Source organism: Hippopotamus amphibius, chromosome 16 (genome assembly GCF_030028045.1).
Source record: "Hippopotamus amphibius kiboko isolate mHipAmp2 chromosome 16, mHipAmp2.hap2, whole genome shotgun sequence".
NCBI lineage: Eukaryota > Metazoa > Chordata > Mammalia > Artiodactyla > Hippopotamidae > Hippopotamus > Hippopotamus amphibius.
In genome coordinates, this window is record NC_080201.1 from 46,207,525 (window position 1) to 46,233,717 (window position 26,193).

The 26,193-nt window shown below is 43.4% G+C and overlaps 1 protein-coding gene across 5 annotated transcripts in view; it reads left to right on the forward strand.

Moving 5' to 3' along the window:
- The window catches only part of GARRE1 (granule associated Rac and RHOG effector 1), an 80,483-nt gene that overhangs the window by 46,748 nt on the left and 7,542 nt on the right, over positions 1 to 26,193 (forward strand). For all 5 annotated transcript variants that reach the window (XM_057711455.1, XM_057711458.1, XM_057711456.1 and 2 more), the window contains exons 3-10: positions 6,473 to 6,682; positions 10,750 to 10,890; positions 11,107 to 11,202; positions 11,327 to 11,488; positions 13,707 to 13,865; positions 16,378 to 16,475; positions 21,973 to 22,098; positions 23,172 to 24,205. In XM_057711455.1, coding sequence (XP_057567438.1) covers positions 6,473 to 6,682; positions 10,750 to 10,890; positions 11,107 to 11,202; positions 11,327 to 11,488; positions 13,707 to 13,865; positions 16,378 to 16,475; positions 21,973 to 22,098; positions 23,172 to 24,205 — 2,026 coding nt within the window. The remainder of the gene's footprint in view (positions 1 to 6,472; positions 6,683 to 10,749; positions 10,891 to 11,106; positions 11,203 to 11,326; positions 11,489 to 13,706; positions 13,866 to 16,377; positions 16,476 to 21,972; positions 22,099 to 23,171; positions 24,206 to 26,193) is intronic.

The following is a 26,193-nucleotide window of genomic DNA, read 5'->3' on the forward strand; positions in this document are numbered from 1 at the left end:
AATAAATTTTTGATATATTTAATTTTGGAAAGCAGGCTATAAAACAATATACAACATCTAGTTTTGCAAAAAAAGAAATCTATAGATACAAATGTAGGCTGTATCAGAAACATGTAATCAGTGGTTCTCTCTGTTTAGTAATATTTGATACTGTTTATTTCTTTATTTAGGTGATCTTTTTCCCCCTAATTTATTTGCAGTGACTATGTGTTACTGGTGTAAAAGGTTTTGTGTACCACAATGCTTGGCCTGTGAAGTAGGAGTTCAGAAACTGTTGATATTTTTCCCAGCAATAAAGCAGTATGTCCGGGGGCAGAATGTAATCTTGTCTGAATGATTAACATTTGGTGTGTTGGCTCATCCGCCCTTGGGTATGTGTTAGCTTTCTCTCTTCACAGTTCTTTCTTCTGTATGTAGCATGGCAGCTTCTTTGAGCTCTAGGTTAATACTGACTGTAAAGAGATGATTGTTTTGTTAGTTGCTTTTTTTTTTTAATATTTGAACATTCACTGTTGATCAGTTTTTAGGTCAGACTATACATGTTAGTTTCAGTAAGCTTGTTTTTTACATTTTTATACTGTAATTTAATCTCCATACTCCAGGCATGGTCTACTGCATTCTGTAATTCTCTGGAGACACATTTAGGTCTTTGTATCATATTCCGGTCTGTTGGTTAGGTCTTTATGTAATAACTGTGGAATTATCATAAGAACAGAAGATTGAGAACGCTTGGAACCAACTGTAATGTTTAAGGTACAAGTAAGTTTTGAAGAGAAAGAAATGATTGAATGACTTTGGAATTTCTAACAAAAGCAGCCAATCCAGATTGACTTCATTTCATTCATTCTCAACTTTTAAACTGATCAGAAATAAGTGCTAGAACCCCTGGAAATGTTTGACAGTATGGTATATGTGACGCTTTTACTTGTTCTTCACATCTGCAGGGATGTGAGAAAGATGAATTGTTCAGTGAGGTCGAGCAGAAAATGAACTTTGACATTGTGTATATTGATGTGAACATCACAAGGTGTGTGGTAGATGGTGTGGACTTGGGCCCTCCATAATTTCAGCACGTGCAGATATAGTAAGGGCTGAGTCAGGCCCTGGCCCTAGAAGAGGAGTAGCTAAAATTATGAAAATATTCTAGGAAGGTAGAGTTGACTGTGGTGGTATAGAAAGGGTGGTCTTTTGGGGCTCAAAATAGGATGACCTTAAACTAAAATCGGTTTTAATTAATAAAACATAAAAATCACAGAAAAGAGAAGGTTTCCTGGTTATATCCACGAACATATATCCGTGAACCCCCTTAGTAGCACATGTGGTACGTTTATAAGGGAGTGAGAAAGTGAACATGTATCCTTTTCCTCTGCCATCAGGGATTCCCAGAAAAGAAGGTTTCATTTCAGTAGATCCTCAGTGGCTGTTTATAGTAATCCAGAACACGCCATGGATATCTGGAGTCAGAAGTGGCAAGGTCACTTATTGTCTATATTCAGGAATTGGGCCTTTATCAGGGATTTAAGTCACACCAAAATGTTTCTATTTATTTATCTATTTGGCTACATCGAGTCTTAGTTGTGGCACGCAGGATCTTTGTTGCAGTGCTCAGGCTTCTCTGTAGTTGTGGCACTTGGACTCCAGGGTGTGTGAGCTCTGCAGTTTGCAGCATGCAGGCTCTCTAGTTGGGGTGCATGGTCTCAGTAGTTGCAGAGCACGGGGTTAGTTGTGGGATCTTAGTTCCCTGACCATGGATTGAACCCGCGTCCCCAGCATTGGAAGGTGGATTCTTAACCACGGGACAACCAGGGAAGTCCCCAAAATGTTTCTCTTAATGCAAGTCTGATAATAATATAATAATAATAAGCCTTATATTGCCCCAGATTTCATCAAATTGGGCATGCCTTGGGGTGAATGGATTTTTTTTTAAAATGCAGACGCCAAGGCTAAGATTAAATCTGGTTGCCTTTTTCATAATTCTTGAATGGGACTGATGCGCTGAAGACCTGAACAGATGTTTTGGGGTTTGGAATTCCTCAAGAGGTAAGAGAAGCTGCTCCTTTTCCCAAGCCCTGCGTGCCCTCTCATAGTTTATCATTGCTGTTTGCAGCCAGTCTTAGCAGTCTGCTGTATAGATCATAAACTTTGAGACTCATGCCACACTGAAGTCCCACAGTCTACCCCACTTTTTACTCTTGTCGCAGTACCTTTCCCATGGTCAGAGAAGACTGAGCCATGCCTCTCAGTCTCTGTTCCCAGCCCAGGGCCTAACACTGTATGGGAGACATCAGAATTCCTATGCAGGGTTCCTCTCCCCTTCTTGGCATCCTTAGCCACTATCATGACTACATCCTGGATCTTGTCATAGGAAGATAGCACAGCCTGGTGGTTAGACACGGTTTTTGGAGTCAAACAGACTTAGCATCAGATTTGTACTGCACCACTTATTACATGCTTGACATTGGAGCAAGTTTCTTTCTCTAAGCCTCGGTGTTGTCATCTATAAAATGGATGAATTGCTCTCACCCGACAGTCACTTCACTGCATGTAAATTGCTTGGTGTGGATTAAGTACTGAATAGATGGTAGCTGTTGATAAACCTGGAACTCTATAGCTCCACTGACATTTTAAACTCATTGACATTTAAAATGTCTCTCTTTGACCATTCCACTCATTTGTCCCCCAGTTTGCCACATCTTTTCTGCAACTTCACTGCATCTTGCAGTCCAGGACGTGTTCTTCCTAAGAAAGAGAAAGTAGCTGTTCTCAGCCCTTGGGTCACATGCTTCCAAATGCATAATTTTAGAGTCTCTGTTTCTTTCCAGTTTTCTCAGGAAGACCCTCAAGGACTGGCTCATCCCTATGACGGGGAGGATGGAGTCTGTTACAGGAGGGAAACTGGGCTAAGACAGGAGATATTGTAGAGAAAAGGTGGGCAGAGGCAGGCTGGAGGTTGAGCTCTGTCTGCTCTCTGAAAAAGGTGGTGTTTATACATCTATTACTTTAGCGAAAGTTGTAGAATAGGTATTCTTTAAATAGCTTTTCCAGGGACTTCCCTAATGGTCTAGTGGTTAAAACTCCATGCATCCACTGCAAGGGGCACGGGTTCGATCCTGGTCAGGGAATTAAAATCCTGCATGCCACGCAGCATAGCCAAAAATATTTTTTTAAAAAAAGCTTTTCGTCCACGGTCCAGGGTAACCATTGGTTTGATTGGCTTTTTTTTTTTTTAATTAAATTTTTTTATTTATTTTATTGGCTGTGTTGGATCTCCTTTTTGCTATGCGCAGGCTTTCTTCAGTTGTGGTGAGTGGGGGCTACTCTTTGTTATGGTGCGCAAGCTCCTCATTGCCATGGCTTCTCTTGTTGCAGAGCATTGGCTCTAGGCGCGTGGGCTTCAGTAGTTGCAGCACATGGGCTCAATAGTTGTGGCTCACGGGCTCTAAAGCACAGGCTCAATAGTTGTGGTGCACGGGCTTAGTTGCTCCGCGGCACGTGGGATCTTCCTGGAGCAGGGATTGAACCCGTGTCCCCTGCATTGGCAGGGGGATTCTCAACCACTGCGCCACCTAGGAAGCCTGGTTTGATTGGCTTTTAAAGAATTGTTTATGACACAGATAGTTTGTCACAACCATAATTTGTGTTATATACCTCATGGGTGGGAGGAGGGAGATGTTGAACTCTTGTTTGCATCATTTCTTATATACAGGGAAGAAATTTAGATTAAATGACTCATCTACGCTCAAGCGTGTAATAAGTAGTGGAGACAACATTCCGAATGTCTGCCTTTTATAACTGTCCACCATTTCTCCTCCCATTTATTCCTACAACAGCTGCATCCTCCTTCCACTATTCTACCCCTTAACAAGAGGACCCCCCCAACCCCCAGCCTACCATCGACCAGCATTATCAGACAATGCCCTATTCTGGGCCCAGGACCCTGCATCAGGCCTTCAGAGGCCTTTCCCAGAATTTTCCTTTAGAAGGGAGAGGGGTTGCTCCATCTGCTCCCTTGGTCTTTTCCTCAGAGAGCCTTTTCCTCCCTTTTCACTCCTTAGTGTTCCTTCTCCAGTAGTCCTGACTTTGCATATCTACTTATTGTTCCCCACCATCAGAAGGTAACCCTCATGAGGACAGTGAGTTGTTCACTGTCTTTTTGTAGTATCCTCTGACTTTTTTGTGCTTTGTACATATCATTCACGTATTACACATTTGTTGAAAGAATAAATGACTCAGTTGTATCCCTCAGAAGCTGAAAGAATGTGAGCCCAGAGCAAATGGCACATGGCATCTCCACTTCTCCCTCCTCCTCCCTCAGCCACAACCTGGCAAGAGGCCAAAGAAGGAGGAGGAGGAAGAGTTTGTGTGCCTGAGGACCCACTTCACTCCTCCTGGGTTTGCTCTGTGTGGAGCTTCAGGACACCGTATCATTCTGGCCTAAGCCAGTTAAGGTTGAGCTTGTGTCATGTGTCTGGTCTCAGTGCTGTCAGCCCACAGCTGCCTCCAGGTCTGTAGAGCCTGTTGAAAGCACACCGGCTAAGGGCATAAACACTTGAGTCAAGTGAGCCCTCTGCCACATCCAGTTTGTGTCCCCTTGACAAAGTTTCATAACCTTTCTGTGCCTTAGTCTTAGTGTTTGGGAAATGGGAATGACCTAGTTCATGGTTGTTCCTGGGTTTAAATGAGGTAATCCATGTGAAATCTTCAGCATAGGTGAGGTACATGTGGAGTGTTCCATTCAGGCTGGCTGATATTATGTACGATGCTAATTAATACTGTTTTACTGTTTGTGGCACAAGCCCTAGGTTGCTAGGTCTGCTTATTCTGTGGCTCACTCTGCCCCATCTTTGATGAAGAGGAACTTTGAGGGAGATGTAAGTGGAAACCCAGGAGATTTGGGTGGGAATTCAGCCTGTATTTCTGATGGTTCACTATAGAGGGAGGATACTTTGGTGTGAGTTTTGTGCATTTGTTTTAGTTTTGTCCTGGTGATTTCCACAGGGGAAAATAATCAGAGGCAATAAGTGTCACCACTGGGAACTTGCCTGACTCTCTTTCTCCAGGAAGAAGAGCTCTGCCTGGTGGGGGTGGAAAAGGGCAGCATCTGAAATGTGTGCTGGGAAGTGAGAGGTCCAAGGTTGTCTTCTTTTCGGCTGCTCAAGGGACAGAACTGGGCCAAAGTTTGGGCACTGGAGTCGGATTTTAGTTCCTTGTAAAAGGCAGCGGAAACCTTCACCACCTCCCCAAGGCAGTACCCTGAGAGCGGGCAGCTAGTGGGCCCTCTCAGCTGTGCTCCAGTTGGATTACAAACTCAATAAATAAATGATTTTTGTTAGTAATCCACTGTATAGGCCAATGAAATATGAAATACCTTCCATTAAAAATGTTTTGAATGTTACGGAACAATGATAAAAGAGTTACAAAAAGATTTTGTTGTTGCTGTTGTCAAGTTTGGTATGGCTGAAACAACTGTAAAAGGTTAGATGGAAGTGTCAATAATCTGGAAAGTGTCTGCTCAAGTTGCTTTGCAAGTAGCAAATTCTTGTTGTCTTTTAAAGAAAAAAGAAGTAGGAAATCATAGAGAACACCTCATAGCTGGAGTTAACACAAGAAAGCAAACAGGGAACAACAAGTAATGTCAGAGAACAGCTTTAGCCAATGCCAGAGGTTGGCAGATAAAGGCACATTTGTCTATCTTAAAACGTTTATGGTATGTAGTATATTTTAGTACATATATTATAATTACATATAATAGTATATATTAACATAGCATGTATATGGTTTTTTTAAAATGAATTTTCTACTTTAATGGACTAATGGATCAATCAACCAACTGCTAATATGTATCCGGTCAGTGGGTTTCTACTGTTCTGACCAAGGGACCTACCAGTATGTTTTGTTGACTCTTAGAAGACAGGTCTGTCAGCTTTGTTTTGTAAGACTGGAAATATGACATACAGCTATGGTAATAACTATGTAATAACTATGTTAATAACACTGTTACCAAAATAACCTGTGTCTTTGGATTCCATTTCCAATGGAATGTCTTTTTATAGTCAAACTGACCTTTCAGATTTTTAGTCACCTGGCTTTTACTCTGTCTTCTGAGTACTCTGTGGACAGAATTGGAACTGTGGGTTGCTCTGGTTCAGCAGGAGCTCAGAGACAACCAGGGCTGATGTGAGCCAGGGTCCAGTGGAGCAGGATGGAGAACAGGAGTGGGCGATGCTAGGTGGGCAGTGGGAAGGCCCATTTGAACCTTGGGGCTTGCTCTTTGGTTGTAATGTTTTGACTTCTAGGCATTGGGCCACCCACGTCCAAACATGAGAACAAAGATCCTTTTAAAGCTTGGTGACTTTTTAGCTTCATATGATTTCAGATTTGTTACTTCTACTCAAATTATAGTTGAGAATTTATTGCGGTAATGCAGTAGCAACCCACAACCTAAAAATCCCTGGCTCTCTTGTCTTCACAGGTGTTGGGGCGATGCTTCTTGACAGTGGTGCAGGTCCATTTCCAGTTTTTGACCCAGGCGTTGCAGAAGGTCCAGCCAGTGGCTCACTCTTGCTTTGCCGAGGTTGTTGTGCCAGAAAAAAAGAACAACAGCAGTGGTGGCGGCTTATCTGGCATGGGCCACACGCCAGAGCTGGAGGAAGCAGTGCGATCCTGGCGAGGGGCTGCTGAGGTAACCCTGACTTTGGGGAGATTGGTGCCCTTTGTTCAGATAGGAGAGGCTCCAGAGGGCCTTTGCCTGTTGGTTCTTAAAAGAGCAATTTTATTTAGAAGTGTGAGTTTTAAACTGTTATAATTAGATTGTTCGTTCATTTAACAGTGAATGTCTTTGTTAATGCCCACTTCGTGCCAGGCATGCCCCAGGCCCTGGGGTGACAGTCTCTACTCACAGCCTCCTAGGAGAAAGAGAAAGGGCTCACAAAAACAGGGTTGAGGGGCCATGATGGAGGTGTGCAGGAGCCCAGGGGAGGGGCCTGGCCTACGACAAGAAGTACAGCAGAGCTTCTGGGAAGAGGGACCAGGGAGAAGAGGCTGGAGGGTATGTGGAGGGTAAGCGCTCAGCCAGGTAGCTAGGTGGGGATATAGTTGGCAATGACACATTTCTTGTTGGCATTTTGGTACTCCTTTGTTTCCAAGGGCAGAAGAAAAGCCTTCCAAGTCGACACTTTAACTAGGACTTACTGTTCCATTTCACAGAGTAAAAGAGAATTTATATCATATAATATTTGGTTTGAAACATTCCTCAATTAAATTGGCAAACTATTTCATTTTGTTTTAGAGATCTCCTTTAATCAGATTTTTAAACATGATTTTTCAACATTTTACCAGTGTACATTCTCTCATTTTCTTCAGTTTTATGCTGTTCCATTGCATTGTTGTTATTTCTTTTCAATTTCTTTTTCCTGTTTGTCTGTCTGTTTTGGTCTCTTTCATGTTAAAGCCTCTCCTCTGCTTTCTTGGTGTTTATCAGAGCAGCCCTGAAATGCTAATTGGGGGTTGAATGTGGGATTGGGACCTGTTGAATTCATTGCAGGTGGTGGGGCAGTGGGGTCTGCACCTTTACCTTCTCATCTTACAGCCCTCTGTGCCCTCCTGGCTGCAAACTCCTGATCACGCAGCTCACATTCACACCCTGCATACCTGACTCAAGGTCTCCTCCACTCCACCCGTTGGCCTCATTCAAGCTGAGAACCCAGCCCAAGTGAGGCCTCCTGGTGCTCCTTTGACCGCCTCGCCCTGACCTTTTCCTTCCTCAACTTCTGTCTTCCCAGGCCTTTCTGCCTTACTTACTTTGCTTCCAACCAGTAACCCTACCACCCACACACTGAGAAAATAGAATCTACCTGGCAGCAGCCCCTCTTCTTCATGTCTGCTCAAGTGACACCCCTCCCCTCATTCAGACCCTCTTCTCTTCTTCCCTCTTCATTACAGCAGAGGAGGTACCCTCTCCTCCTGTCCGGGGTCTGCCATCTTCACCCTGCATCCACCCTCAGGGCTTCTGTGGTGGGACCCTGTGTTTTCTCTCCCTCCTCCTCAGCATGCTCCCACCAATACACAAATATGCTTACAAGTAAAAATCCTCCCTGCCCTGCCCTGTTTCTCTGCCCTTTTCATAGCCAACTTCTTGAAAGACTTGTTCACCTCACCTTTGATTCACTCTAAAAGAGATAATGGAAAGCATATAGGAAATGTCATACATCCCCATCTCTCTTCCTTTTAGCTTTGTCAAATGCATCTTCACTTTTTGCAACATTTTGCTTCATGTTTTATTTTTAACAGAAAAATATTACTACAAATGCAGTCAAATTCCCTTTGTACTTCTCCACTATCTTATTTATATTCCTTTCTCTCTAGAGATAACCTCTTTTGATTTTGGACTTTGTGACTCCTATGCATATTTTTATATTTATATTCTATATGTATCTATCCATAAATGTATTGTTTTGCAGAATATGAAACTTTATATAAATGGCATCATTTAGCTCACTAAAATCTGGCTTCCACTCCTACACAAGAACATGCCTTGTCTTGTCAAGGTCACTGGTGCCTTCCATGTTGCCAAAAAAATTTGTCAGAAATCCCAGGATCCCGTTGACTTCATTCAGCATCTCACAGTGACATGGGCCCTGGAAATCCTCTCTCCTTGTGGAGAACCAGGTGCTCTTAGTGACCCCCTTACCTCTTGGGCTAGCCTCTCTATCCACTTTGCTAGCTTCTCTTCAACATAACTTATGAATGTGAGTATCTCAAGGCTCAGTTCTATGTGCCCTTTTCCCTAGGGGGTCTCCATCTAGTCTTGGAACTTTAAAGACTGTTTGTGTGCTGGGGCCATCAAATGTGTGTGCCCAGTTCACTTCCCCTGTGGGCTCAGGCCCCTGTATTCAGCTGCTGCCCTCCTCAGGTCTTCAGATGGCTCAGCCCTTAGGCTTTCTGCACACACCAAGTCTTCCCTGTGCTAGCAAGTAGTACCATCCCACACTGGGTCCTTTGTGCAAGAAACCTGAGATTTATCCTCCAGTTTTTCTGTCACATCTACATCCAATCCATAAGAAAGCCCTGCAGATCCTACCTCCAAAATGTTACTGCAAATCTGTGCCTTTCCTTCTGTGTCCACTATCACTAACCTAGTTTGGGGAATCATTACCCTCCCCTGACAGCTTCAGTAGCTGGACTTGCTTCTCCCCTTCCTGTCTTGCCGTCCTTCATGTCTCTCTGTTTCCTTAGGTAAAGTGTGGACCTGTCCCCATGACCTGCCTAGTCCCACATGGTCTGGCTCCTGCCTCCTCACCAGCCTCATCAGTGGCCGCTATCCCCTGCGCACTGGGTTCTGGTTCCTTTGCCGACATCTCTGCCTGTCCTACCCCCACCCCTGCCCCCACCTCACACTTCTGTTGACTGCCTCCTCCTCCTTAGACTTAGCCTGAATGATGATTTCTCAGTTTCTCGGGTGCTCCTCGTTACAGTTCTCTATTTTCCTTGGGATATTTTTCTCCATTTTATATTTTTTAAATGTTTTATTTGCCTTTTCAACCCATGAAGCTGTCAGCTCCAGGATGATAGGGACCAGGTTTTGTGCTCCTCTGTCTATCCAGTGGCACCTCGCATAAGACCGTGTGGGCTACATATTTGGCTAAATGGAAGAACTGTAGAAATTGAGTCAAATGGTTTTAAACTGTGAGACTAAGGTTCAGGGAATGGTTGGTATTCATACAGAATTTGTGAAGCTTTAGAAATATATGGCATTATAGCTGCTAGTTAATTCCCTTTAGTCCTGCAGTTTTGATAAATAGTACAGCTCCTACATTGGCCCAGAAGAACAAAAATTAACTGTTAAAAAATGTTCTTTGTTGCACAGATATTGTTGCAATAAAAATATACATTGAAAAATTGACAGACAGTTCATCTTGAATCTTTCCTTCCATCTAATAAATCAAATACGTGTTTTTCTCTGTTCTCTAGTCCTGACCCATATGTAAAGATAACTAACATTTCATCACAAGACACAGATTAATTTCTTCTTGTTTTTCTGTCTTAAGTACTCTTCATAGACATATATTTAGTGACTAAACAATAACTATTTCATTTTTCTGTGCAGATTTCAAAAGTTCTGTTTTTCCTTTAATGTTACAGTGTTTGTTTTTTTTCCTTTTCTTTTCCTGTGGGTGATTTTTTTTACTTTGGGGTATAGGACCACCCAGCCATATGTATATTTTTTTAATTCTGGAAACTCCAAGGGCCAATATACTAGGGTATCTGTCTTTTTAAAGCAGAGAAATTTAAAATGTGAATGTTTTTAATACATATGTAAGATATATACAGTGTGTGTGTTTATATATATATGTATATATAAAATAAATAACAGATAGGTAAGCCTTTTCTCCAGGGTTTCCTTTTTTTTCAGTCATGCCTCACGGTTTGTGGGATCTTAGTTCCCTAAGCGGGGATTGAACCCAGGCTCTCAGCAGTGAGAGTGCAGAGACCTAACTATTGGACAGCCAAGGATTCGTAGGGGATTTCTTAAATAAGGTAGTGCTATGTCAGGTTTGCTTTCTCTGCAACGCTCGATTTAGTCTTTCAGAATTTCTGGCTGCTCACTTCATAATACAGATAATCCAGAGTTTCTGATTTATGTCTAATTCTTAGATAGTTTCTTGGTTTATTTTAGTTGGTTTTTGTTTTTTTAATTTTGCTAGTATGTGTAACATCCTCTTTTACCTACCATCACTATTTCTGTTGCAGGCAACATCTAGACTAAGAGAAAGAGGCTGTGATGGCCGCCTGGCAGGAATTGAAGTTCAACAGCTCTTCTGTTCTCAAAGTGCAGCAATTCCTGAACACCAGCTAAAAGAACTGAACATAAAAATTGACAGTGCTCTACAAGTACGTTTTTCAGAACCAGCACATTAATATCTGAGGGATGAAAACAAGGGAGGGAGTTAAAGTTGTGATGCTGAACCAATTGGAAAGAGTAATAAGATAGTAGTTGGACTCATGTCTTTTAATAACTATAGAAATTTAAAGTTTCTATTTTCATTGAACCTTGTCAGTTTATAATCTGCTGTGTAATCTTGATTCTTGAAAACAATTTCTTTGCAGGCATATAAAATAGCTCTGGAAAGCTTAGGTCACTGTGAATATGCAATGAAAGCCGGTTTCCACCTGAATCCAAAGGCGATTGAAGCCAGTCTGCAGGTACGCTTTTCCCTCTGGTCGCTCCTGGGAGCTGTGGTATGGCAGTCATGCCATCCACGTGAGCCAGATGTCTTGAGAGATGAGCTGTGGGTCACCTCTCCTTTCCTATTCAACCCTTTTCCAGGGCTGCTGCAGTGAGGCGGAAGCGCAACAGACAGGGCGGAGGCAGACCCCGCCGCAGCCCATGCAGTGTGAGCTTCCCACCGTCCCCGTGCAGATAGGATCGAACTTCCTAAAGGGTGTCTCCTTCAACGAGTCGGCCACCGACAATCTGAAACTTAAGACGGTAGCTTTCCTTGGGGTTTCAACAACCCGGGTGTGAACTTGAAAATAGAGTTCTTAAGGAAACCTGAGGGCTTGTAAAGAATCTAGATTAAAAAGCAAAACTGAAGTGAAGACAGGAGGCATTGATCTTCCTTAGCAGGCTGGTGTCTAAAAGCAGGCTAGGGTGACTTTTTTTTTTTCTCCCCATTTGGTAGGTCTTTATTGAGCAGCCATTAGTGCCAGGCTAGGAGATTTGACAGCCCACTAGGTTGTGATAGGAACACAGAACGAGGGGGTCTTACCTGGAGGATTAAAGAGATGTGGCCCTTGAGAAGAGGACTTTAAGCAGAGAAAGACTTGAAGAATAAGTATGGGGGTGGGGCTGAGGCTGTGAGACAGCCAGGAAGTGAGAGCCCATCCAAGAGCTGAAGATCTTCCTTAGAGCTGTAGCAGGGGACCCTCTGGCCTCCAGGGCAGTTGCTAATGGGATTCAGATTTAATTATCCTAAAATATAGGCCTGAGCTCTGGTATTTTGTAAAAGTTGTCCAGGGGATGCTAATGTGTAGTCAGACTTAAGAGCTACCGTCTAGAACAATGGGAGACGTGGCAGGAGCCACGGCTGGAGAATCAGCCCTGGGAGGCCAGAAAACACCCTCTGTGAGGGCTGGGCTCCATCCCCAGGTGGCCAGCATTCCACCAAGGCGGGTCATGTAATGAGGTTTGCATTTCTGAAAGATCACCCTGGCATCAGGATGGACTGTGGCTGGGAGGGGAGTAGCACTGAAGGCTTTTGGCTGTAGCCCCATCAAGTGATAATGGGAGGTGAGTGGAAGAATTCAAGAGGAATCTAGAAGTTATAATAAGCAGAACTCAGTGATTAATTGTCTGTGAGAGGGAGGGGAAAGGAGATGAGGCCCAGGCTTCTGACTTGGACAGCTGCTTTAGTGCTATTTATTAAGGCTTGGGGATAGTCGTCATAGAATACATTTTTGGATGTGATTTTAAGATTACTTTTGAAATGTCCAAATGGAGCCGTCCAGCAGGCAATTGCATGTATGGATCTGGAGCCCTGAAGTGGGATCAGGGCTGGCGTCCTCACAGTCAGATGGTTGCTGGAGCCAGAAGAGTGGCTGGGGGATCCAGGAAGTGGGTGGAGAGGGTCCAAGGCTGTGACCATTTTATAGTTATACGGCCATAAAAGAACTTCTTCAGTAATGTGCTGTATCTGCCACAGCATACTCTCCTTACAGTATCTGAGTACACTGATGCTGTGAATCCCAACTTGTTGGGAGAGTTCCAGATCACCAGTTTATTATGAGAGGACGTAGCTCAGGAACAGCCAGATGGAATAGATGCCTAGGGCAAGGAATGGGGAAAGGGCTGGGAGGGTCCATATTCTCTCCAGACACCACTAGCCCAGCACCTCCATGTGTTCACCAAACCAGAAGCTCCTTCCTGGTTGGTGACTTTTTTAATGAGACATTTGCTAAGTTAGTTTTATTTATAATTTTGTTTAAAATGTATAAAATAAAGGGTTTTGAAAGTACACTGTAAAATGCTGTTTATGGTTAATGTTTCAGTGGACTTTCATAAATTAAATAAGAGGAGAAATCTTGTCATAACACTGAAGTAATTAGGACCACTTGCGGAGCATCATGTGTACCAGGCATTGTGTCAGCTGCCTCGCAGGCATTGTCTCGGTTAATGCTAACCCACGAGGTGGGTACTGTCCTTCTCCCCATTTGACAGATAGAGGAACTGAGGCCCAAGGTCACACAGCTAGAGAGTTGTAGACTGGAATTGGAGCTTATACAGTCTGTTTCCAGAGCCTGCATACGTGACCACTTGTTCATCCATAATAAAGATGAGGTTTTCATTGGTATTTACTTTTACCAGATGATTTTGTTTCCTTATTCAGAGGCATTCAGAATTTCAAAATCCCTCAACCAATTTGCATCAGCAGATTGCTAAATAATGCTGTATTTTGTGCTAGAATAGAAATCACATGTGTGTATTAATGCACGTGTATCCATATCTAGCCAGTCACTGTACAGGGCTGAGAAAATCTTTGAAGGTAATTGATGATAATTACTTTAAAAATTAAAATGACATAATATGGGAATGCATAAAATGATCTTCTCTCGAGGACTGCTGTGTACCTGTAAATGCACTTCTACAAATTTTAGAACCTTATATGGCTTTGTTTTGAGGTGTGAACTCTCTTTTTATCAATCTGTAGCATACGATGTTGCAGCTGATCAAGGAGGCAGGCTGCTATAATGGAATCACACCCAGGGATGATTTTCCTGTGACTGAAGTCCTGAACCAGGTGTGCCCATCCACGTGGCGGGGTGCCTGCAAGACTGCTGTGCAGCTGCTGTTTGGCCAAGCTGGACTGGTGAGTGAACACGTGCGATGGTTGGGGGAGAGTGTAGAGAAGGACCTTTCAAGCATGTGAGGATGTGGTGTGGGCACATATGTGAAAATATTGGATAATTTAAAAAGCACTTTGGTTGTTGCAGAATTTAGACCAGATAGAAAAGGTAAGGGAAGAACAGCATTAAAAAGTTTTTTTTTCCTTTAATAGATTGATAATCTGTATTTGCAGGAGACCTAGTTGCAAAATGATATCTCAGGCTTTCCTGATTTTAAGGACACCGTTACATTAGTGACGATTTGATGGGACCCTTCACCTGGCCCTTCCACTCCGGAGCTACAGTGGATGTCTTTCTATCGGCCAGTCATCCCAAGCTGCTTCCTGTCTTAGGCCTTTGCCCTTGATGCTCCTTTTTCCTGAGAATACTCCTCTCAGATCTTCCTATGACTCACCCCTTCTCATTTTTCTGATGTCAACTCAAATATCACCCCCTCTGATGGTATAAGTAGTGCCCCATCCAGTCACTTTGTATCCCAGCTCTCTGTTTATCTCCTTTTATGCAATAAAATAACACTGTGAACTAGAAGTAAGTTTGGTCTTTTCACCTTTGGTGAGAAGAATAACTTTTGCCAAAGTTGGGTGGGGTCAGGAAATCAACATCTAGGTTTCTGTTAGGTACCTTTACCTATGTACTTATCCCACTATCTAGAATGAAATGACTGCTTTTTGAAGAGTTATAGCATTTCAGAGATTAAAGGAAGCTAATTAGAGATTAAGAAAAGTAAAGAACTCTTTCTTACCTTAATTCCTACTTTATTCATAAAAGGAGCTGTTGGGAGGATGCAGTCTTTTTGTTTGGTGTGAGTGAGCACTCAGGTGGCCCAGCTCGGGGTGGTACTGCCTTATGGAGGGCCAGGTGGGGGCCTGTCCACAGTGGTGAGTTATGTTTCCCTTAAGATCTGTTCCTTGGTATAGGAACCCCTAAGAAAAAGAGCTAACTGGAGACCCCCCTGCTGAAGTATGGAGGAGTCCACTGCCTTTGGTAGATTGAGCCATATTCCCAAAGACCATTTTAGCTGAAACTAGGAGAACCATGGCAATAAATTCTCCAGAAGGGAGTGTGTAAAATAATGCAGGAGGATCCAAAGCCTAGTTTTTTTTTCTTAAGATTTAAAAAATATTTATTTGTTTGTTTGTTTGTTTATGTATTTGGCTGCTCTGGGTCTTAGTTGCCACATGCGGTATCCTCATTGTGGCATGAGGGATCTTTGGTTGCGGCGTGTGGGCTCTTAGTTGCAACATGCACGTGGGATCTAGTTTCCTGACCAGGGATCAAACCCAGGCCCCCTGCACTGGGAGTGTGGAGTCTTAACCACTGGACCACCAGGGAAGTCGCCCAAAGGCTATTTTGAGAAAACACTGGTTAAAAAAAAAAAGTCCCATGTTATTAAGAGAGCACAAACTTCTTCCTAGTTCCCTACCCCTTGATCCCAGGGCACCTTTGTGTGTGACTGACAAAGAACCTTTAGATTATTGTTCTGGGCATGGGAGGAGAGAGGAAGCACCTGTCTGTTCCAACAATGGCTGTTACTTGGACAGGAAGTCTTTTCCAAAGGACATTGCATACCAGCTGTGAGAACTCTCTTTACAGCCATGGAAGTCAGCTCTATTAGAGGCTGAATTTGAAATCTTACTAAGCAGCTCTGCACGGGCTTTGCCTTTTCTGAAATGTTACAGATTTGGTTTTAAAGTATTTTATGATTATTTTCTTAAAATTCTTTTCGTTGTTTGAAAATATATTCTTCACTTTGTCAAACTCTTTAAATTACAAGGCATACTATATCATCTGTGCAATATTAAGGACTCTCCTCCAGGGAGTTCCCTCGTGTTCTAGTGGCTAGGACTCCATGCTTTCACTGCTGTGGCCTGGGTTCAGTGCCTGGTCGGGGAACTGAGGTCCCACAAGCTGCGTGGAACAGCCAAAAGTTAAAAAAATAAAAAATAAAGACTCTCCTCTAAATAAGAGGAAATCATTGAGAAATGGGTTGGTTCTTCATTTTTCCTGAAGTAATTGTTTTTATTGATGGTTGAGGGTAAAATGGTCTTTACAAAAAGCCTCATACACTTCTGGCTTGTGTTCTTTTGTTACACATAGGCCTTTCTGAAGCATTGGTTTGATTTTTAATGATGTTTTTACTTCTTTCAAGTGCATAAAGTGAAAAAATATTTATAGGAAACAGTCATTCCTAATTAACATATTTACAATTTGGAAGAAGTACTGAAAATGATTCTAAGGTTCAGTACATCCTGCACCTCAAATGTGGTTTCTGTTTATTAAAGTATTACTGTTTTCAGTCATCTTTATTACTTGCTGTTGTCTCCATGGGGCTCCCAGCTGGCCTCTGTGTATCTGTCTTGCTGAGGGAATAGTCCTTACCAGAGTCACTCAGCATTGATAGGCTCATGCATTTTGATTTCTTTATGATCCCTTTTCCTCTCTGAAAGCTGATTGTTGCTTTTGTTTCTCTCTTAGGTGGTAGTTGACACGGCACAGATTGAAAATAAAGAAGCCTATGCCCCCCAAATCAGTTTAGAAGGCTCCAGAATTGTGGTTCAAGTCCCATCCACATGGTAACGTGACTGTTACATTAACACAAGCCTAAGCTCTGATTGACGTTTGCACATCTTTGAAAAGATTGCCTTGTTTTGGATAAACCCTATGCTAGTTCACATGCCAGGTCTTCCTGCTTGTGCAGGTTTATGGTCAGTGGAGGAGTGTTAGTGCTGTGTGCCATGATTATCAGTAGGTGATAAGGAAGCCAAGATGTCTGGAAAATAGTCTCATTGACCAGTAATGTATCTAAAATGTTACACACGTATGGGTCATAATGAACAATGTTACCTTTTTTTTGTTACTGAGTCCACAACTTTTGAACAGAGTATATCATTTTTTCTAAGTCACCCAGCAGTTCTCTAAAGCTGAGTACAGAGCATAGAATTTCTTCTCCTCCTTTGCTCCAGCAGCAGCTTTGATGATCTGGAGCTCATGTCATCAAACACCCAGTGTAATTGTGAATCTGGAGGCAGACTGAGCCGTTTTTATTTTTAATTATTTGATTATATTTATAAACTTATAATAAAGTATTCTTCTTAATTTATTCAGACAAAAGCTCCTGCAAGTCAGTAAGAAATGGGTAATGCACATGGACAGGCAAATCAGAAGAGACATGGTCAACAAAGAGATAAAGAACAGTGTACCCTCGCCCAACAAAGGAAGGCAGAGCAGAAAAATAGTACAGTGCCATTTCGTGCGTCATGTCGTTGGATTTTTCTAGAATAACAGTGCTAAGCTTGGGCCAGATTGTATAAAAGCGGGCACAGGTGTGGTTGAATAAATCACACAGCGTTTCTGCAGGGCCGTTTCATTTGTTGGAAGCCTGAAATAAAGGCTGACCTCAGCACTTGAACCTCTAGGGATGTATCCTTGTGGTGTGCATACAGATTCAGCTGAAGGATCAGCCTCACGGCTTTGTTAGTAAACAGGAAAAATCAGGCCTATGTTGGAAGACTTTTGCTATTAAATTATGATCAGAATGAATATTTAACTATATAGAAAATGTTTGAAGCATTTAGGTAGGAAGAAATAGAGTTAGTAAGGAACAGTGGCACTGCTGGTGCCCGTGTGAACTAAAGTGGTAGCTGGGTAATACATTCAAATTGTATTCAAATCGTTTCTTCTTGAAATGTGAGGGGGGCGGTCCAGTGGAGATTCTGCTGAAAGTTTTAGAATTTGTTGATATATCAGGTAAAGATTGGCAGTTCACTTCATGTCCCCAAATCTCCCTTATATGAGTTTCTTCCCCAAATTTCTAAATTTGATTATTAATATGGTATAATGTTAATTTATATACATATCTTCATTCCTATCAAACAGTAGATTTTTTAATTTATTTTTTGGCCACACTGTGCACCTTGTGGGATCTTAGTTCCCTGACCAGGGATTGAATCCAGGCCCTCGGTAGTGAGAGTGCAGAGTCCTAACCACTGGACTGCCAGGGAATTCCCCAAGCAGTCGATTAAAAGCTCACTTTTTTGTAAGATGTTTTTGTTCCTGAATTCTTAATTTGTTTTCCAGCTCAGGTTCTTCTTGAGAAATATTAAACTTAACCAAGATTCTCGTTTTAAAGAAACCATTTCCAACTCTTGGATAATTGGGTGTACTAAACAGCTAGTACTAAAAGTAAACACTGCAGTTTACTTCCCAAACTCTCCCTGTGTGATTGATTTCCTTTGTAACTCATTGTACCTCCTTGAAAGAGCTCATAGACTACAATTACTTGGAGAGGCTCCCTCTGCTGGCTACTATTGGTAAAAATGCCAAGTTTTCATGCTTTTGTTTCAAGTTACAGAATATGTGCTTGTTGAGAAGAACTCAAAAAGAAGTGATTGCTTTACTCCACCTTATTAGCAAAACTAGTCAAGAATTTATTGTATGCTTTGCTTTTTTTTTTTTTAAGATTTATTTTATTATTTATTTATTTTTGGCTGTGTAGGATCTTTGTTGCTACGCATGGGCTTTCTCTAGTTATGAAGAGTGGGGGCTACTCTTCGTTACAATGTGTGGGCTTCTCATTGAGGTGGCTTCTCTTGTTGCGGAGCACGGGCTCTAGGCATGCGGGCTTCAGTAGTTGCCTTGCGTGGGCTCAGTAGTTGTGGCTCGCAGGCTCTAGAGCACAGGCTCAGTAGTTGTGGTGCATGGGCTTAGTTGCTCCGCAGCATGTGGAATCTTCCCAGCCCAAGGATCAAACTCATGTCCCCTGCATTGGCAGGTGGATTCTTAGCTATTGTGCCACCAGGGAAGTCCCTGTATGCTTTGATTTTAATAAAAGGAAATGTCTAGCTGCCAGATATGTTTTTTTCCCCAAAGAAAGTAATACCTTACTTAGATTTTTTAACTGTCATATTCAAGCTATTCACCCATTCTTTCTTTCAACAAATATTTTCTGAGTACCTAATATGTGACAGACACTATTCTAGACTCTGAGAATTTAATCATGAACAAGACGGACAGAGTCCCTGCCCCTAACAGAGCTGGCTTTGTAATGGCATAGGGTTGGGGAGGGGACAGCTAATAAGCATAGGAGTTAAGTTCAAGCACTGGCAAGTGTATGAGGGGAATAAGAGTAGAGTGACATCATCTGATAGAGAATAACGGGTAGAGATGGCAGGAGGAGGCTATTTTGGATGCGGAGGTCAGTCATGAAGGGTCTCTTTAAGGATGTGACATTTGAGAGGAGCCTGCCATGTAGAGAGCAGATGGGGAAAGCATCCCAGGCAGAAGGAACAGCAAATGCAACGGCCTGAGGAGTGAGCTGGCGTGGCTGGAGTTATGCTAGGTGGTGGTGAAGACGGGGAGTCATAGAAGCCAGGACTTGCAGGGTCCCTGAGGGACTTGGATTTTATCTAAGAACAGGTAGAAGGTTTTAAGCCAGTCTGGATGATTTTTTGAAAGAATGGGTATAGCCTCTTCAGGGGATTTTATTGATCAACTCTCAAGACTGAAGAATGAAATAAAAGTGCCAATTTGTTGATTTTTTAGAAAGAGGAATTATTGTTATCACCAGGAACTGCAGTACTTCTTTCTGCATGATCAAAGAATGCTCACCTAGTGGGCAAACACATGACCAGCCAGATCACAAGCAGAAGTTGGCTTGGGAACAGAGAGCAAGTATGTCCTAGTAGTCAGCAGTTCCCGGCTGAGGGAATCAGGGGCATGAACCTCGGCCAGGTCTACTGGCCAAGATTCTTTCCCAGGAGTCCAGGCTCTGGCTGTGCACTGGCAAAGCTTGCCTCATTGCTGACTTTTTCTAGTGTTTCCAAGGCTGACTGGCTCACGTCCTCACAGACACATTTCTTCTCAAGCCAAAGTCATGTTGGGGATTGATGCTGCCTCCTTAGGATGGCTTTGCAAGTGTCGATTTCACCATTTAACTCCCAGAGAGCCCAGGAACAAACAGATAGCATCTTCCTGGTTCTCCCTCTCAGAAAAGGCCTCTTGGTGGAGGTGCCCTGGGTGGGCAGTGGGGACCTGAATAGTGGGAGGCAGCTCTCAGCAGGGAGCAGTCCAGGCGAAGGCAGCAAAAGCAAAGGTCCTGAGATGTGGGCAGACCCAACATATTCTGGGCATGTGAGAAGGCCTTGTAGATGGGACAGGGCGAAGACAGGTGACAGCAAAGAGAGATGTGGCCAGAGAGGCAGGAGGGCTAGGTCACAAAGAGCCTTGAGGGCTTTGGATTTTATTTCAGTCGTGATAGGATGCCACTGGAGGATTTTGCACAGGGAAGTGGCGTGTTCTGATTTGTGCTACAGAAGGCTCACTCTGCTGCTGTGTGGAGGGTGGGCCCTTGGAGGGACAAGATTAGAGAAAAGGAGACCAGATGGAAGGGTGGTCCTGAGACGCAGGGACTGATGGTGTCTTGGAGTAGAGCGGTAACGAGAGAGGCGGTGGAAGTACCTGGATTTGGATTGTGCTTTGGAAGAAGAGCTGGCAGGATTTGCTGATAGACTGGATGTAGGAAGTGGGGAAACTACCAGTGACTGGTAGATAGCTGTGCTGCTTATTCACTGAGGAAGTCATAGGATTCAGAGTGGTTTTGGCGGAAAGAGAGGGATCAAGAGTTGTGCTGACCAGGCTCCCTTTGAGTTGCCTGGTGGGTGTGCAGGAGAGCTGTCAGGCGTGCATTTAGATATGTGAGGGCGGTGGCCAGGAGAAAGGTCTAGACTGGAGAAGACAGTTTGAGAGTCTTCATTGTAGGGATGGTCTATAAAACCACAGGACCACATGCAGTCCTCTGAGAAGAAGGGACGAAGCCTGGAACGTGCCATGATGCAGAGGGAGGGAAGGAAGGAGCGGGAGGAGACCAAGAAGGAACTGCCAGCCAGGTAGGCGGAAAACTGAGTAAGCTTGGGGTCACCGAGGCTGCAGAAGACAGTGCCCCACGAGGAGGGAGGCACTGCATGATGTTGCTGAGAGACTAAGTACAGTGGAGACAGGCAGCTGACCCTTGACTTTGGCAAGATCTGAGCTGTCTGATAAAAGCTATTTTAGTGGAGCTATGGGGATGAACACATGATTCAGAGCATGATGAGAAGAGACTAGGAGGTAAGGAAGAGGAGGAGACTGTGATTTTGTTAAAATGGGCAGCAGAGAAGTGGGGCTGTATCTGGAGTGGAATGTGGGGCTAAGAGAAGGTAGTTGGAGAGACTGGTTTGTTTGCCAAAGTGAATATCACAGGGGAGAGATGGGGTGATTACTCAAGTGAGGTCCTTGGGAAAAACAAGGCTGTATGGAGCATGCGGTGCTCAGGTGGAGGGTCCACCCGTGGCAAGAGCAGGTCTTCCGCTCTGACAGCAGGGCAAGGCAGGCTGTGTGTGGGCACAGACACTGGTGAACTGGTAGGATTAGTGGTGAGGGACGTTGAAATGGATCTCATCTGCTTATATGTTTTCTCAGTTAAGTGAGAGTTGAGATGGCAAAGAATGGGAGATGGTAGGGATAGCAGAGCTTTGAGGAGAGGGGAGGTAAAATGTCATCTTGGAAAGGGAGAAGATTAATTTATGGGAAAACCATGTTTGTTGTTTATCTGAAGTTTGCCATGTTGGCAGACTGAGATTTTTTTTCATCCACTGACCCTTGGTTTCTTAGGTACAGGCGTGAAGTGCTGTAGAGGAAGAGAGGGTGGGACGTTATGAAAAAAGTTTGCAAAGGAGTACATACTGTGCCAGGGCGTGGAATCTCAGCAGTAGAGAGGAAAGTCAGGGCCGAAGCCGGTGTTGGACAGTGAGAGGCAGTTAGGGCCCTTGGAAGGCAAACCTTCCACTGAACTCTTCTCTTCCTGCTGTAGACAGACTGTAGACAGAAAACTATGGAGACCCCAAGCCTTATTGCTTCCTCCTCCTTTTGTGGAGCAGCAGGTTCCAGTGTTAGCCCTGTCATCTTCTCAATGTTCTTAACAATTACTGAATTTTTATTTGGTGCCAAAAGTTGTGGCCTTTTGTATGAGTCCTGCTTGAAACCCCTTTTGTGGAGAAGTGCAGCCCAGACTCACGCAGCCCGGTTCGTACCTAGGTGCCTGAAAGAAGACCCCGCTACCATGTCCCTGCTGCAGAGAAGCCTGGATCCTGAGAAGACCCTGGGTCTGGTGGACGTGCTCTACACGGCTGTGCTGGACCTCACTCGCTGGAGGGCAGGGAGGTTGGTGTCCCCGCCTGGCACTTAAATTGGTTCACATTCAGGTCCACACCTAGGGACAGTGTGACCACTTACAGGGTCATGTGGGCTCATGGCCCTGATAGTATGTGAGTAAATAAGGCAAGAAAGGGAACTTTTGGGCAACTTTTTATTTTGGAATAATTTCAAACCTATAGAAAGATCGCAGGAATAGTACAGAGAATTGCCCTTTACCCAGATTGCCCAGTTTGTTAACATTTTTGCCTTCATTTGTTTTATCATTTCAGAGTTAAGTCCATCAAGAGAAGTTTAACCCAACTCGCATTCTCCTTATGAACTAAGAGCAGAAAATGTTTAGAAAATTTACTTATACCTTGCATGAGATTTATTTATATCTGAAAATAGCTGACAGTTGCAAGATTCTCTCTTTGTGAATTAACTTTAGAACAGGTAGAGACCTTAAACATCTGGCCATGGGCCCTCTGCATGTCTTCATTTATGAGCCCAGAACAGTGAGGTGACTTATCCAGGGTCACACCAGCCATCACCTGCCCTGCTCCTACCCCCCTGCCCTTTCTATGTCTAGGGCTTTCTTTCAGTACTGGGAAAACAGCACTGACTGTGAATTACTTCCAAGGACAAGAGTGCTATGTAGTGTTCCTGGGTGCTGCCCACTCCCTGCTCTGTGCTGTGTGGATTTGTCTGTTGACCCTCTCCTGGGTCTGCCAGATTCCCAGTCCCTGTCATCCAGGCCCAGAGCTGGCCTCTGCCAATTGCATCTTGCACTCTAGCCGTGCTCTGCTGTCTTTTGTTGCGGTCAGAGGGTTTCTTTCAAAATCCTCAGGTCAGAATTCTAATGTAGTTTTCACAGCCCTGTGTTAGACACAGTAGATTTTTTATAATTTAGATAGTAAGTGCTTAAATTGTGTACTCTTAAAACTCTTGGGTGTTTATCTATAAAATAAATGAACCTGATGCCAAACAAAGAGGTCTTTTTATTCTTAAAAGTTTTTCTTAAATACCAAAGAGATCCTTTTCATTGTATATTTGTCTTTTTTTTCTTTTTCAATGCATTTGTTGCATTTCTCTTTAAATAGGGAACAAGCTTTACCCTGCATACAAATCCAGCTTCAAAGGGAGATCTGTGATTTTGGAAATCAGGCTGACTTGCCTTCTGGGAATGGAAACAAATCTTCAGGTGGCCTGCAGAAGACATTCTCCAAACTGACATCCCGGTTCACCAAGAAAGCTTCATGTACCAGCTCTAGCAGCAGCACAAATTTTTCCATTCCAAATACCCCTTCCAAAAATATCTTCATAGCTGGGTGTTCAGAAGAGAAGGCCAAAATGCCCAGTAATATGGATTCAAGATTACAAAGCATTTTGAACATTGGTAATTTCCCTAGGACTGCAGACCCTTCACAGTCAGCTCAGAATTCCAGTAATCAGATGGCCAATGGTTTTCTCATGGAGAGGCGTGACAACTTCCTACAAGGGGATGATGGCAAGGACGAGAAGGGTATGAACTTACCAACCGATCAGGAAATGCAGGAGGTGATCGATTTTCTCTCGGGCTTTAACATGGGCCAGTCACATCAGGGCTCCCCGCTGGTGACAAGGCGTAATTCTGCTGCCACAGCCATGGTGACTGAGCAGAAGGCAGGAGCCATGCAGCCACAGCAGCCATCACTGCCAGTGCCCCCTCCACCGCGGCCACCCCAGGCTGGGGCACACACACCTCTGACACCCCAGCCGGGCCTGGCACCTCAGCAGCAGTCCCCAAAGCAACAACAACCCCAGGTCCAGTACTACCAACACCTGCTCCAACCCGTTGGACCGCAGCAGCCCCTGCCCCAGCCTCGGGCCCCTGGGAAATGGGTGCATGGCTCATCCCAGCAGCCAGCACAGCCCATTGGAGCAGGGCTGTCTCCCCTTGGCCAGTGGCCTGGCATATCTGATCTCAGTTCTGACTTGTACAGCTTGGGTCTGGTGAGCAGTTATATGGATAATATGATGTCAGAGGTTTTGGGACAGAAGCCACAGGGACCTAGAAATAACACCTGGCCAAACCGTGACCAAAGCGATGGCGTCTTTGGGATGCTGGGAGAGATTCTGCCTTTTGATCCTGCAGGTATGTGAACCCTGCTCCCCACCACCTTACTTCAATATTATCACCAAAGACTTTATAGGGCCCATCTGCCACAGCCTTACTTATGAGAGGCAGTGACTTAATCCCCCTTCAAAGACCCTTTCTCACTGTCTGATGGCAAGTATTGGGCAACTCCATCAGAGGTAGGAAGCAGTGGTTAGAATGAGTCTGAGAATGTAAGTGAAACTGATTTTCTCACTTTGTAGAGGACAGAATTGAGGCTAAGAGAAGTGGAATGGCTCAAAGTCCCATAGCTCAAGAGGGCTCCAATCTGGGCTCTCCCATTCATGGGAGCCAAAATGGTTGGCCCTTTGTTGGCTGCTTTTTTCCTGATTACATAACCTGTTCTGTGATTCTTTTTTGCCTAAACTCTAGAACCTGTGAAAGGTGGTAAGGAATCCTCCTGCCTTCATAGAATATGACTTTTCCTGGCCCAGACAGTATGAAAATTCACCCGAGTTATCTTAGGAAATCAGAAAAAGAATTTAGAAACAAAACAAAAACAAACTAGGAGGAGGAATTAATTAAGGATAAGAGTTGTTGTATGCCTGAAACTAACATAATATTGTACATCAACTATACCCCAATTTAAAAAAAGGATAAAAGCCAAAGCTAATTAAATTTAAAAGAAAAATATAGTAGACATTGTAAATAAATCTAAAAGAGTGGTCTTTAGAAGACCAATGAAATAGAGAAACCAATTTATTGTAATCCTGAATAAGAGAGAGCAAAGAGATACAAGATTAGGAAAGAGACAGACATAACTACAGATATGGGAGAGATTAAAAGAACTTTAAGACATTACCACATATGACATGATGACAACATATATGAAAACTGAATGGAAAATGGATTCTTTCCTAATAAAACATACATTTCCAAAATTGCACCAAGAAATGGAAAACCTGCCTGGATCTTTTCCAGGAGAAGAGATTGGAAAGGGAGTTACGAAGCCAACATGATTTTATCATGAAAACTTTTTATGAGAGTAGGTAGTTGCAAGAATATCTAGCAGTGTATCAAAGGAATTATATCTGGTTTATGTCGGCAGTATAAGATAGTTCAGTATAAGGAACTCTCTTCCTGTACAGTAATCCATCATTTTAACCAATAAATGAGAAAAACTCACATAGCAGTAGATGCTGTGAAGACATTTGGCAAAAGATACCAGCAATTCTTAAGTAAACCCCTTGAAGTAAAACATGAATAGAAGGAAATGTCTTGAATATGAAAAAGACTTATCTACCAAAAGCCAGTAGCAAGTACTGCTTTGTATAGTGAAACAAAATCATTCCAGTTAAAGTCAAGACCCAGACAGGGTGGCAGTTGCTACTGCCAATAGCATGTAACTTTGTCTTGAACTTTCTGGCAAATGTAACAGGACAAAAACAAAGGAAACAAGTGGTATAAGCTTTAGAAAAGAGTAGGTTAAAAAGCACATCTCTTTGCTGGCAGTAGAATTGAAAAAAAAAAAACAAGACTCCTCAATAAAAAATTTCCAGAATTAGTAAGTGAATCTGGCAAGGTGAGTAGATGCAAGATGGATACATAGAAATCAATTACTTTTTTTCCCTAATTTAGCAAATGATACATGAAAGTGGAAAATATTCATTCATGAGGGCTGTGAAATGTAAATAAATATAGCACATATTTATATAATAACCACCAGAAGAGGAGATTCGCTACTAAATGAACCCAGCATTAACTATTAAAGGAAAGAAGTATTTGCATATGTCTTCTCAAAATTCTTCCTACTGCTGCACATGCTCTCGTGTTCTTGCTCTCCTTGGGTGGGTAACTGTGGGGAACCCCTGGGGATGTGGGGCAGGACAAACTGTTCCACCCTGCTATGGCAGAGCAAGCCCACCTGCCCGCCACCAGCTGGGCTGGATGTGGCACATTTTCTCAATTGCTGATAAACAGTCTACATTTTTTGACAGTCCTGTAATTAAATCCAGAGTATAAATGGT